The sequence below is a fragment of the Triticum aestivum genome, chromosome 1D (genome assembly GCF_018294505.1).
Source record: "Triticum aestivum cultivar Chinese Spring chromosome 1D, IWGSC CS RefSeq v2.1, whole genome shotgun sequence".
In the NCBI taxonomy this organism is placed as follows: Eukaryota; Viridiplantae; Streptophyta; class Magnoliopsida; order Poales; family Poaceae; genus Triticum; species Triticum aestivum.
The window spans coordinates 358,621,136-358,635,997 of NC_057796.1; the positions used below are offsets into that span (position 1 = coordinate 358,621,136).

The window sequence follows — 14,862 nt, forward strand, 5'->3', positions numbered from 1 at the left end:
ATGTGCTTCTGTCACTCACGCCACCCACCATGAGTGAATCATGAACGTATTGGAACACCCTACAACGGGGATCCCTCACGTTTGCGCGACACGGAGGGCACCGTAGGATAGCACCAAAAAAATATACAACTCAAACCAATCATTATCATCTATCAACCCATAGGACAAAACAGATCTACTCAAACATCATAGGATGACCACGTATCATTGGATAATAATATATATTGTTGAGCACCATGTTTAAGTAGAGAATTGCAGCGGAATAGAGAGGTTACATGCTGCATAGAGGGGGAGAAAGTTGGTGTTGACGGTGAAGGAAATATGCCCTAGAGGCAATAATAAAGTTGTTATTTTATATTTCCTTATATCATGATAAATGTTTATTATTCATGCTAGAATTGTATTAACCGGAAACTTGATACATGTGTGGATACATAGACAAAACACCATGTCCCTAGTAAGCCTCTACTAGACTAGCTCGTTAATCAAAGATGGTTAAGTTTCCTAACCATAGACATGTGTTGTCATTTGATGAGCGGGATCACATCATTAGGAGAATGATGTGATGAACAAGACCCATCCGTTAGCTTAGCATATTGATCGTTCAGTTTTATTGCTATTGCTTTCTTCATGTCAAATACATATTCCTTCGACTATGAGATTATGCAACTCTCGGATACCGGAGGAATGCCTTGTGTGCTATCAAACGTCACGACGTAACTGGGTGAGATTAGGATTTGTCACTTCGAGTATCGGAGAGGTATCTCTGGGCCCTCTCGGTAATACACATCATAAGAAGCCTTGCAAGCAAAGTGACTAATGAGTTAGTTGCAGGCTGATGTATTACGGAATGAGTAAAGAGACTTGCCGGTAACGAGATTGAACCAGGTATGAAGATACCGATGATCGGATCTCGGGCAAGTAACATACCGATAGACAAAGGAATTAAGTATGTTGTCATAACGGCTCGACCGATAAAGATCTTCGTAGAATATGTAGGAGCCAATATGAGCATCCAGGTTCCGCTATTGGTTATTGACCGGAGAGGTGTCTTGGTCATGTCTACATAGTTCTTGAACCCGTAGGGTCCGCACGCTTAACGTTTGATGACGATTTTGTATTATATGAGTTATGTGATTTGGTGACCGAATGTTGTTCGGAGTCCCGGATGAGATCACGGACATAACGAGGAGTCTCTAAATGGTCGAGAGGTAAAGACTGATATATAGGACGATGGTATTCGGACACCGGAAGTGTTCCGAGGGTACCGGGTACATATCGGGTCACCGGAAGGGGTTCCAGGCATCCCCCCGGCAACTACATGGGCCTAATGGGCCAAGAAGGGGACAGACCTGTTGGGGAACGTCGTATTTCAAAAAAATTCCTACAATCACGCAAGATCTATCTAGGAGAAGCATAGCAACGAGCGGGGAGAGTGTGTCCACGTACCCTCGTAGACCGGAAGCGGAAGCGTTTAGTAACGCGGTTGATGTAGTCGAACGTCTTCGCGATCCAACCGATCAAGTACTGAACGCACGGCACCTCCGCAATCTGCACACATTCAGCTCGGTGACATCCCACGAACTCTAGATCCAGCTGAGGTCAAGGGAGAGTTTCGTCAGCACGACGGCGTGTTAACGGTGATGATGAAGTTACCGACGCAGGGCTTCGCCTAAGCACTACGACAATATGACCGAGGTGGAAATCTGTGGAGGGGGGCACCGCACACGGCTAAGAAATCAACTTGTGTGTCTATGGGGTGCCCCCCTCCCCCATATATAAAGGAGTGGTTGAGGGGGGCGGCCGGCCTCATGGGGCGTGCCCCAAGGGGGGGATCCTATTCCTACTAGGAGTAGGTTCCTCCCTTTCCTAGTCCAACTAGGAGGGCGAAGGAAGGGGAAGAGGGAGAGAAGGAAAGCCCCCCCCCCTCCCCAATTTGGATTGGGCTTGGGGGACGCGCCCCTCCACTTGGACGCCTCCTCCTCTCTTCCACTATGGCCCATGAAGGCCCATTAAACCCCCGGGGGGTTCCGGTAACCCCCCGGTACTCCGGAAAATGTCCGAACCTATCCGAAACCTTTCCGGTGTCCAAACATAACCTTCCAATATATCAATCTTCATGTCTCGACCATTTCGAGACTCCTCGTCATGTCCGTGATCACATCCGGGACTCCAAACTACCTTCGGTACATCAAAACACATAAACTCATAATACCGATCGTCATCGAACGTTAAGCGTGCGGACCCTACGGGTTCGAGAACTATGTAGACATGACCGAGACTCATCTCCAGTCAATAACCAATAGCGGAACCTGGATGCTCGTATTGGTTCCTACATATTCTAAGAAGATCTTTATCGGTAAAACCGCATAACAACATACGTTGTTCCCTTTGTCATCGGTATGTTACTTGCCCGAGATTCGATCGTCGGTATCACTATACCTAGTTCAATCTCGTTACCGGCAAGTCTCTTTACTCATTCCATAATGCATCATCCCGCAACTAACTCATTAGTCACATTGCTTGCAAGGCTTATAGTGATGTGCATTACCGAGAGGGCCCAGAGATACCTCTCCGATTCACGGAGTGACAAATCCTAATCTTGATCTATGCCAACCCAACAAACACCTTCGGAGACACTTGTAGAGCATCTTTATAATCACTCAGTTACGTTGTGACGTTTGATAGCACACAAGGTGTTCCTCCGGTATTCGGGAGGTGCATAATCTCATAGTCAGAGGAACATGTATAAGTCATGAAGAAAGCAATAGCAATAAAACTCAATGATCATAATGCTAAGCTAACGGATGGGTCTTGTCCATCACATCATTCTCTAATGATGTGATCCCGTTCATCAAATGACAACACATGTTTATGGCTAGGAAACATAACCATCTTTGATAAACAAGCTAGTCAAGTAGAGGCATACCAGGGACACTCTGTTTGTCTATGTATTCACACATGTACTAAGTTTCCGGTTAATACAATTCTAGCATGAATAATAAACATTTATCATGATATAAGGAAATATAAATAACAACTTTATTATTGCCTCTAGGGCATACTTCCTTTAGTCTCCCACTTGCACTAGAGTCAATAATCTAGTTCACATCGCCATGTGATTTAACACCAATAGTTCACATCGTCATGTGACCAATACCCAAAGGGTTTACTAGAGTCAATAATCTAGTTCACATCGCCATGTGATTTAACACCAATAGTTCACATCGTCATGTGACCAATACCCAAAGGGTTTACTAGAGTCAATAATCTAGTTCACATCGCCATGTGATTAACACCCAAAGAGTATTAAGGTGTGATCATGTTTTGCTTGTGAGAGAGGTTTAGTCGATGCGTCTCCCACATTCAGATCCGTATGTATTTTGCAAATTTCTATGTCTACAATGCTCTGCACGGAGCTACTCTAACTAAATGCTCCCACTTTCAATATGTATCTAGATCGAGACTCAGAGTCATCCAGATCGGTGTCAACGCTAGCATCGAGATAACTCTTTACGATGAACTCTTTATCACCTCCATAACTGAGAAATATTTCCTGAATCCTTTAAGGATAATTTTGACCAATGTCCAGTTATCTACTCCTAGATCACTATTGTACTCCCTTGCCAAACTCAAGGCAGGGTATGCAATAGGTCTGGTACACCATGGCATACTTTATAGAACCTATGACTGAGGCATAGGGAATGACTTTTCATTCTCTTTCTATTTTCTGCTGTGGTCGGGTTTTGAGTCTTACTCAACTTCACACCTTGAACACAGGCAAGAACTCCTTCTTTGACTGTTCCATTTTGAACTACTTCAAAATCTTGTCAGGGTATGTATTCATTGAAAAATCTTATCAAGCGTCTTGATCTATCTCTATAGATCTTGATGCTCAATCTGTAAGCAGCTTTACCGAGGTCTTTCTTTGAAAAACTCCTTTCAAACACTCCTTTATGCTTTCCAGAAAATTCTACATCATTTCTGATCAACAATGTGTCATTCACATATGCTTATCAGAAAGGCTGTAGTGCTCCCACTCACTTTCTTGTAAATACAAGCTTCACCACAAGTCTGTATAAAACCATATGCTTTGATCACACTATCAAAGCGTATATTCCAACTCTAAGAGGCTTGCACCAGTCCATAAATGGACCGCTGGAGCTTGCAGACTTTGTTAGCACCTTTAGGATCGACAAAACCTTCTGGTTGCATCATATACAACTCTTCTTTGAGATATCCATTAAGGAATGCCGTTTTGATATCCATTTGCCAAATTTTATAAAATACGGCAATTGCTAACATGATTCAGACAGACTCTAAGGATCGATACAAGTGAGAAAATCTCATCATAGTCAACACCTTGAACTTGTCGAAAACCTTTTGCGACAATTCGAGCTTTGTAGAAAGTAACACTACTATCAGCGTCCGTCTTCCTCTTGAAGATCCATTTATTATCAATGGCTCACTGATCATCGGGCAAGTCAATCAAAGTCCATACTTTGTTCTCATACATGGATCCCATCTCAGATTTCATGGCCTCAAACCATTTCGCGGAATCTGGGCTCATCATCGCTTCCTCATAGTTCGTAGGTTCGTCATGGTCTAGTAACATGATTCCCAGAATAGGATTACCGTACCACTCTGGTGCGGAACATATTCGGTTTGACCTAAGAGGTTCGGTAGTAACTTGATCTGAAGTTTCATGATCATCATCATTAACTTCCTCACTAATTGGTGTAGGCATCACTGGAACTGATTTCTGTGATGAACTACTTTCCAATTTGGGAGAAGGTACAATTACCTCATCAAGTTTTACTTTCCTCCCACTCACTTCTTTCGAGAGAAACTCCTTCTCTAGAAAGGATCCATTCTTAGCAAGGAATATCTTGCCTTCGGATCTGTGATAGAAGGTGTACCCAACAGTTTCTTTTGGGTATCCTATGAAGACGCATTTCTCCGATTTGGGTTCGAGCTTATCAGGTCGAAGCTTTTTCACATAAGCATCACAACCCCTAAACTTTAAGAAACGACAGCTTAGGTTTCTTGCTAAACCACAGTTCATATGGTGTCGTCTCAACGGATTTAGATGATGCCCTATTTAACGTGAATACAGCTGTCTCTAATGCATAACCCTAAAATGATAATGGTAAATCGGTAAGAGACATCATAGATCGCACCATATCCAATAAAGTACGATTACGACGTTCGGACACACCATTACACTGTGGTGTTCCAGGTGGCGTGAGTTGTGAAACTATTCTACATTGTTTCAAATGAAGACCAAACTCATAACTCAAATATTCACCTCCGCGATCAGATTGTAGAAACTTTATTTTCTGGTTACGATGATTTTCCACTTCACTATGAAAGTCTTTGAACTTTTCAAATATTTCAGACTTGTGTTTCATTAAGTAGATATACCCATATCTGCTCAAATCATCTCTGAAGGTCAGAAAATAATGATACCCGCCGTGAGCCTCAACACTCATCGGATCGCATACATCAGTATGTATTATTTCCAATAGGTCAGTTGCTCGCTCCATTGTTCCAGAGAACGGAGTCTTGGTCATCTTGCCCATGAGGCATGGTTTGCAAGCATCAAGTGATTCATAATCAAGTGATTCCAAAAGCCCATCAGCATGGAGTTTCTTCATGCGCTTTACACCAATATGACCTAAACGGCAGTGCCACAAATATGTTGCACTATCATTATCAACTTTGCATCTTTTGGCACCAATATTATGAATATGTGTATCACCACGATCGAGATTCAATAAACCATTCACTTTGGGTGTATGACCACAGAAGGTTTTATTCATGTAAACAGAATAACAATTATTTTTTGACTTAAATGAATAACTGTATTGCAATAAACATGATCCAATCATATTATGCTCAACGCAAACACTAAATAAAATTTATTTTAGCTTCAGCACTAATCCTGAAGGTAAAGGGAGTGTGCGATGGTGATCTTATTAACCTTGGAATCACTTCCAACATACATCGTCACCTTGCACTCAACTAGTCTTTGTTCATTTTGTAACTCATGTTTCGAGTTACTAATCATAGCAACTGAACCAGTATCAAATACCCAGGGGCTACTATGAACACTAGTAAAGTACACATCAATAACATGTATATCATATATACTTTTGTTCACTTTGCCATCCTTCTTATCCGCAAAGTATTTGGGGCAGTTCTGCTTCCAGTGACAATTTCCTTCGCAGTAGAAGCACTCAGTTTTAGGCTTGGGTCTAGCTTTGGGCTTTTTCATGGGAGTGGCAACTTGCTTGCCATTCTTCTTGAAGTTCCCTTTCTTTTCCTTGCCCTTTTACTTGAAACTAGTGGTCTTGTCAACCATCAACATTTGATGCTTTTCTTGATTTCTACCTTCGTTGATTTCAGCATCACGAAGAGCTCGGGAATTGTTTTCGTCATCCCTTGCATATTATAGTTCATCACGAAGTTCCAGTAACTTGGTGATAGTAACTAGACAACTCTGTCAATCACTATTTTATTTGAAAGATTAACTCACACTTGATTCAATTTCCGGAAACGGACGCGGTGTTTTGTCTCCTAGGTGTATATGCACCTATTGTCTAAATACACATTTTGGAAAGTTAAAAAATTCGAAACAAAAATCCCGCAGGTATATTCGGACATTCTATGTGCATGCACAAAGTTTCGGTGAAAAACGACGTTTTTTGTGGTTTGTGTAGAAAAGATAAAGAAATGCAAAATGAATAGTTGTAATGAAGCATCAGAAATTGTCTTTTTTACACAAGCCACAGAAAACCTCGTTTTCCACCAAAAACTTTGTGCATGCACATAGAATGTCCCGGATATACACGCGGGATTTTTGTTTGGAATTTTCTACTTTTCAAAATGTGTATTTAGACAATGGGTGCATATGCACCTAGGAGCCATCGCCAATTTCCGGAAACATGTCATGGAACCTCCCTGAGTTTGCCATCTCCTAAACTCACTCCCTTTACCTTACTATCAAGTTTTGCTTCATCGCTTTACTCTTTGTGAGACTTGCATGTGTAGGATGTTCTAGGCATCGCTAGGTAATATTAAAATTGTTAAGAATTATAATTCAGAAAGTCATCTAGGTTGTGGTAGCTAATAGTTCATTCACCAACACCACCCCTCTCGTCCTACTACGATCTTCAACGACCAAGCTCCGACCGTGAGAAATGCGCCCTAAAACCTACTCCCTCCGTAAACTAATATAAAACTAATATAAGAGCATTTAGATTACTATTTTAGTTATCTAAACACTCTTATATTAGTTTACAGAGGGAGTACCACGGAGTGGCTCCTAAAAAGCCACCAGGTTGAAACAATGGCCACCACAGCCAAGAATCACCGTGCGGGGCCCCAAGTAAGAGGTTGGAGAGGGCATCGACAAGTATTGATTGGACCTAGCAACTAATCGACCATAAAAACGTATGGAACATAAGCAGGAACCGAAGCCGTAAGGAAGGAATTCGAAGCAATCTTCAATTCATACTAACCAGCAGAGACCACAAGGTAGATTGGAGAGAAAACCTAGACCAACAACGCCAGAGAAATGGAATAAAGATGACCAAATTCCACAAGGAATTTGTTGGAGCTAAAGGGAAACAAAGGGAACTTGGGAGAAACGGATTTGGTTGCCTCCATCCCTACACTATCGCCGCTTAATATACGTGGCAGACAAGTTGTTGCCAGCATCGAAGAGGACGAGGACAGCAACACCTATGGCGGCCACGAACAGGGACCCGACAAACTGCCATTTAGGACTAAAAGACTACCAAGTACTGTGCGACTGCAGGGGCAGGGTCCCTCCCCCTGCTCGTTGCCTGCAAAGGACGCACGAGATCTGGAAAATTGATGTGTACTTCATATCATGGTTTCATTTGGGAGTGGCTATTAAATTTCCTATGAAAAATGCTAAAAAGCCGCAGATGATAAGTCGTCGTAAGCTCACAAAGATTTATTCAATCATATGTTCTAGAGTCATATGTTGGAAGGAGATCAAAATTTAGGCTTTTATTCTTCGCATCCCTAAGTCTGAAGCGACATGATTCTATTCCGTTCATCCAAGACAAAGCACACTACTCCACTAAGCTGCAACGGAGCTTTAGGCTTAATCAGTAAGCTACCGTGCCTTCTTTCTTAAGAGACTGCTGAATTCAGATTAAGCTTATAATGAAATGCGGGCATAATGGGAGGGCTTGACAGCAGAGCTTGCTTAGCACGGATGCAAAAAGATTAAGCTAGGTTACATTTTGCAAGCAAGTGGCATGAGAAGAATCTACTAAACAGCACAGTGGCACAGGTACATATAAGAATGGACCTGTTGAATATTTAGAACCATGAACCTGTTGAACGTGAAGCATCAAACTTGCGAATCATACCGCTATCAAAACGCCAATGGAATCGCATAGAAATGGGAGAACAGGATTCCAAAATAATCCACCACTAACCTAGAATAGAATATCAGAATCAACACTTTCAAGCATGGCAGATATGTAAGATAAACAATAGACATGCAAGATCATAGATCAATCTCAAGACACCAAACTTGACTTCGATAACTTAGTCCATCCAACACATAGATAGATCTGTGTCCTCATCACAGAGAGACAGCAAAATAACTTGGATCTTAACGAACACACCACCAGCAATTCTTCTGGAACCAAGCTCGCATCGAGCAGCAGGGGGAAACGCTACGGCGACTAATACTAGTACTGATAGGTATAGGGTATGACTTGCTGCAGAATCAGGAGGTAGGTAAAGGAGCAAGGGTAAACGGGGCACTCAGATCTGAAGAGCTGTGCCGCCTAGTGGGCCTTGTTGGGGCACTCGCGGGAGAAGTGGCCGGACTCGCCGCAGGAGAAGCAGCCGCCACCGCCGCCGCCACCGCCACGGCCGCCACCGCCTCCGTAGCCGCCGCCGCCGCCGCCCTGGGGGCAGTCCCTGGAGATGTGGCCCTCCTCGCCGCACTTGTAGCACTCACGGCCGCCGCCGCCACCACCTCCGTAGCCACCACCGCCGTAGCCGCCGCCGCCACCGCCGCCCTGGGGGCAGTCCCTGGAGATGTGGCCATCTTCGCCGCACTTGTAGCACCCACGGCCGCCGCCACCGCCGCCTCCATAGCCACCGCCACCGTAGCCGCCACCACCGCCGCCGTAGCCGCCACCACCGCCTCCGTAGCCACCACCGCCACCGCCGTAGCCACCGCCGCCGCCTCCATAGCCGCCGCGGCCCCCGCGGTCACCACCGCCTTCGCCAGGGCGGGAGCCGCCGGAGAGCGCCCCTCCTCCTGGTGCGGTGACGTCGGAGGCCTTGGTGCGTCCGTCGTCGCCGGTGATTATCTCGAACTCGACGGCGTCGTTCTCGTTGAGGCTGCGGTAGCCGTCGGACTTGATGGCGGACTGGTGGACGAAAAGGTCCTCGCCGCCGTCGTCCGGGGAGATGAAGCCGAACCCCTTGGTGACGTTGAACCACTTCACGGTTCCCTTGACCCTCTCCCCCATCTTGCGCCGCCGAAAACGAAGGACCAAAACCCTAGCAGGAAACCCTAGATCGGTGTGGATGCTGAGGGAGGAGGTGGGGGTCGATATAAATAGGCCTCTTAGTTGGGCTTGCACAGTGGCTTTGCAGGGGGGCGGGGGCAAACAGTGGCCCAACCACACAGTTAAACTGGGCCTACTGGCTTCACTGCCCATAGTGGCTTTGCCTTCTCCTTCTTTTTTTTAGCCAAAAAAAACGGATCACCGTAGTGGCTTTGCTTGTATAATACTCCCTCCGTCCTGAATTATTTCTTTTTGATTTGTCTATATATGGATAATATCTAGACATATTTTAGTGTTAGATAAATTTTAAGACACGTAATTTTGGACGGAGGTTATAGCAGTACACTTGCTCAGAGAACTTGGCACGTAGCTGAGCAGGCCTGCTTGGCACTTGCAAGTCGTTCATGTCCGGGTGCTCCATTTCCCACGCGTAGTGCGACGCGAGACCTCTATGTTAACTTGTCTTTTTCATCTATTAGGGAACGGCGTTGCTTCATTGATCAACAAGGTCCATAAGAATTGTTATAATGTCATGTTGATGCAAAAGTTGTTAGATTTGTGTCGTATATTGTGTATAAAGATATATTACAATTGGACTCTGAGTCGTATGGTATGTAGATAGAATATGGACTCATATCCTAACAAGCAATTTGTATTCTAGGCATCTTATATACATGTGCCAAAATAATAGCAAGACACGTAGGGGGGAGCCGGTGGCATGTGCCGGCGCCCGGACGGGCGAGGTGCGATGTTGTAGCGGTGTCGTGAGGAGGAGTGTCTATAGTTAAGCTTGGGGATATAGTCATGATGGTGAACCTTGTTAACAAATCTCGGTGTCATGTCTCGTATAATTGCTTGGCCCTCGATAGATCAACTACGCACCTCGGATTATTCTAACAGAAACTATACATGTTTGCCCACATCAAGAGATTAAAAAGAACTTAGATAAACTATGTGCTTCAAAATTTCACCTTGCAGATTTTGAACTCCTCTGATCGAGCGTGAACTTCCTTGATAATAGCACCATGACGCACACCCATGCGTGAGAAATACTCTCTCCGTTCCTAAATATAAGTTTTTTTAGATATTACAATATGAACTACATACGGATGTATATAGACATATTTTATAGTGTAGATTCACTCATTTTACTTCGTATCTAATCCATATTGAAATTTCTAAAAAAAACTTATATTTAAGAACATTTTTATCAATGTCTCACGGTATGATAAAGCAAGGATACGTATAAGGAGTATAGGTCATTAGCCATAGCCATCACTTCCCGACACACTAGCATTTCCAAGATGGGAGCTTCGGAAATACTCCCTCCTTTCCGGTTTATAAGGCTCAATTTAAAAATCTCATCAACCAAGGTAGATGGTGAGTGGTGGAATACTTTTTGTAGTTTGCAAAAGCACCCATTAATGCTCTTGTTTTCCTCAAAAAAGTATGTTTACCAATGCATTAATTGCAATGCATGCATGTATAAATTGCATGCATTGGTCAATTTTCTCTTAATACTTGCATGCAATGATTTAATGCACCTTGGAATCTGAACATGTGATGGGAAACAACCAAATTGAGCCTTATAAAATGGAAAAACTAAAGTTTTGAGATAAGCCCTATAAACCGGAAAGGAGGGAGTACCAGCAAAAGTGCCACATGGTGACCCCGTGTGACACCGCTGTAATTAAGATACAGTGATCTCCTGCCTAGTGATGTCATGTCATCATAATTATTTTGCTAGTTCTCACTTTCTTTCCAAGCAAGCTTAAATTCAAATTCAAATGCGAAGTCAAATTACGATTTCATAAAATAGCAAATTAAAAATGTTCGTAAGGTTGCAAATATTCACTAGAAAATTTTCATGCATTAACCAACATTTTTGGTAGTATTAAAATGCATTAAAAATAATCAAAACTAGGACCAACAACATTTAAATTAACCATTTTAAAATAAACAAATATTTAAACTATTTCTAAATATTTGAAACTTATTGTACTATCCCATTACCCAGGCTAGTATTTATGTGCTAAGTTTTGGGTTTAACTAAATTCGTTTGGAGCTAAATTAAAGTGCAAAACAGTGGAAGAAAAATAAAATAAAAAGAAAAGAAAAAGAAGGCAGGCACTGTGCACATGGGCTCTAGTGCAACCGTGCCTGACCCAGCCCACGCGGAGGTCTTCCCCTACCCGTGTTCACAGAACAGGGGCGTGGCAGCCATCCAGGCCGCCCTGGCCATGGTTGTCGACGTGCTGGCCATCGAGCACCCCCCCCGGCGCCTACAAGACTTCCCCTTGACCCCTGGACGAACCCTAATCCTCCCTATCTTCCCTTCCCTTGCGCCGCTTCGCTCTCTCTCACACACATCCACGCCGTGGTCACCATAGACCGCATCGTCCTCGTGGCCGCCGGCCACCCCGTGCCGTGAGGCTTGTCCAGGGGCCCCGCCGCTCTCCTCCGCGCCGTCTACGCCCCCCAGCTCGCGTCGGGCGCCTCCCTATCGCTGGATCAGGCCTCTTCTTCAACTCCGGCCGCCGCCGGCCCCCACTATCGATCCGCTCGTCTCTGATCCCCTCCGGCCTCCCCGACCTCGCCATCGTGCTCACAAAGAGCTCCCCTTCCTCCCCTGACCCCCCCTGTGCTCCCGTCCGACCGCGTAACCCCCGCGCCCGAGCTCACCGCGAGATCGCAGTCGCTGCAGCTATGGACGCGCTCGCCACGCGCCCTCGCGCCGAAGGCCTCCCCGGGCCATGCCCTGGCCACGCGCCCCCTGCTTCTGCCACCCTGCACGCGCCCGTAGCAACCCACGCTAGGCCGCGCCCCCTGCTGCTCCCGCATAGTGCTTCTGCTACTGCTTGGCCGCTGTTGCTGCCGCTGACGCCCGCCGCTGCCTAGCGTCACCGCTCCCCGCTTGTCGATGTCAAAACCGGCAGATCTCGGGTAGGGGGTCCCGAGCTGTGGATCTTGGATCAATAGGGAACAAGGGACGAAGGACACAGTGTTTACCCAGGTTCGGGCCCTCTCTAAATGGTAAAACCCTATGTCCTGCTTAATTATATTGATGTGTATAGGATGATTACAGAGTCAATCTACCACGAGATCAGATGAACTAAACCCTAGACTAGTAGGATGGTGGTTGTTGTCCTAGCCTCTAAGGACTAAAACCCTCTAGTTTATATAAGCACCTGGGGGATTAAGGTTACATATGGTCGGTTACAACAAGGGAAATAAACATGTCGAATCTTCTATCTTGTCTTGGAAGACACACCAAGACTCCGAGGGTTTCCTGTCCGGACACGGAGTCGCCTTGTAGTTCGGTCTCGTAGTAGTCATACAGCGGCCCACCTGTCCGGTGATACGTCTCCGTCGTATCTACTTTTCCAAACACTTTTTCCCTTGTTTTGGACTCTAACTTGCATGATTTGAATGGAACTAACCCGGACTGACGCTGTTTTCAGCAGACTTTCCATGGTGTTATTTATGTGCAGAAACAAAAGTTCTCGGAATGACCTAAAACTCCACGGAACGTCTATTTGGAAATAATAAAAAATCCTTGCAAAAGATGAAGACCAGGGGGCCCACACCCTGTTCACGAGGGTGGGGGCGCGCCCTCCCCTCTAGGGCGCGCCTCCTACCTCGTGGGCCCCCTGGAGCTCCTCCGACCTCAACTCCAACTCTATATATTTGCTTTCGGGGAGAAAAAAATTAGAGAGAAGAATTCATCGCGTTTTACGATACGGAGCCGCCGCCAAGCCCTAAAACCTCTCGGGAGGGCTGATATGGAGTCCGTTCGGGGCTCCGGAGAGGGGGATTCGTCGTCGTCGTCATCATCAACCATCCTCCATCACCAATTTCATGATGCTCACCGCCGTGCATGAGTAATTCCATCGTAGGCTTGCTGGACGGTGATGGGTTGGATGAGATCTATCATGTAATTGAGTTAGTTTTGTTAGGGTTTGATCCCTAGTATCCACTATGTTCTGAGATTGATGTTGCTATGACTTTGCTATGCTTAATGCTTGTCACTAGGGCCCAAGTGCCATGATTTCAGATCTGAACCTATTATGTTTTCATGAATATATGTGAGTTCTTGATCCTATCTTGCAAGTCTATAGTCACCTACTATGTGTTATGATCCGGCAACCCCGAAGCGACAATAATCGGGACCACTCCCGGTGATGACCATAGTTTGAGGAGTTCATGTATTCACTATGTGCTAATGCTTTGTTCCAGTACTCTATTAAAAGGAGGCCTTAATATCCCTTAGTTTCCATTAGGACCCCGCTGCCACGGGAGGGTAGGACAAAAGATGTCATGCATGTTCTTTTCCATAAGCATGTATGACTATATTCGGAATACATGCCTACATTACATTGATGAATTGGAGCTAGTTCTGTGTCACCCTATGTTATGATTGTTACATGATGAACCGCATCCGGCATAATTCTCCGTCACCGATCCAATGCCTACGAGCTTTTCACATATTGTTCTCCGCTTATTTACTTTTTTCGTTGCTACTGTTACAATCACTACAAAACACCAAAAATATTACTTTTGCTACTGTTATCTTTGTTACCGTTACCACTACTATCATACTACTTTGCTACTAAATACTTTGCTGCAGATACTAAGTTATCCAGGTGTGGTTGAATTAACAACTCAACTGTTAATGCTTGAGAATATTCTTTGGCTCCCCTTGTGTCGAATCAATAAATTTGGGTTGAATACTCTACCCTCAAAAACTATTGCGATCCCCTATACTTGTGGGTTATTATCCGGCCCATAAGAAGTAGGCCGGCAGCCCGAGGACCCCCTAGTCCAGGACTCCCTCAGTAGCCCCCGAACTAGCCTCCAACGTCGGAGCTTGTAATCTTCAGCCGCGTTGCGCGTCCCAAAGTCTTCGGCTTGCGGGGCGAGTTCTTCATCCTTTCCTTGTTTGGCCGCTTCAGTATTTCGATCGCCGATGACCTCCTAATCCGTCAAGTGATAGTGGGCCCCTCAGTAGTAATTTTATCAGGGATTAAAGACATCCTTTGATTTGCGTGCGCCCTTTAGAAGGCGAACAGTCCATCATTTTGTTACAGAAACGCCCCTCCAGGACCAAGAGGCGCAGCTATTTAATAGATCAGAAGCGCGACGGGCGGTTAATCCATCCCAAGCAAGAAACCAAGACCATCCCAAAGAAATCTCAGATCAAATGGCCGGCGCCCCAGGTTCATCCTCACGCCCTCACGGCCCTCTCGCGGGTAACTGGGCGAGCTGCTCAGTTTCACACCTTCAAATGAGCAAT

The 14,862-nt window shown here is 45.1% G+C and overlaps 1 protein-coding gene across 1 annotated transcript; it reads right to left on the bottom strand.

Annotated features, from left to right (window-relative positions):
- Window positions 1-8,551: 8,551 nt before the first annotated feature.
- On the bottom strand, window positions 8,552-9,603 carry LOC542811 (glycine-rich protein 2). The gene has a single exon (XM_044594512.1). The coding sequence runs from the start codon at window positions 9,528-9,530 to the stop codon at window positions 8,835-8,837; it is 696 nt and encodes a 231-aa protein (XP_044450447.1). The 5' UTR covers window positions 9,531-9,603; the 3' UTR covers window positions 8,552-8,834.
- Between the last annotated feature and the right edge of the window lie 5,259 nt (window positions 9,604-14,862).

Excerpts from the sequence above, each read along its gene's own strand:
- LOC542811 (XM_044594512.1), bottom strand. The coding sequence starts at position 9,530 with ATGGGGGAGAGGGTCAAGGGAACCGTGAAGTGGTTCAACGTCACCAAG.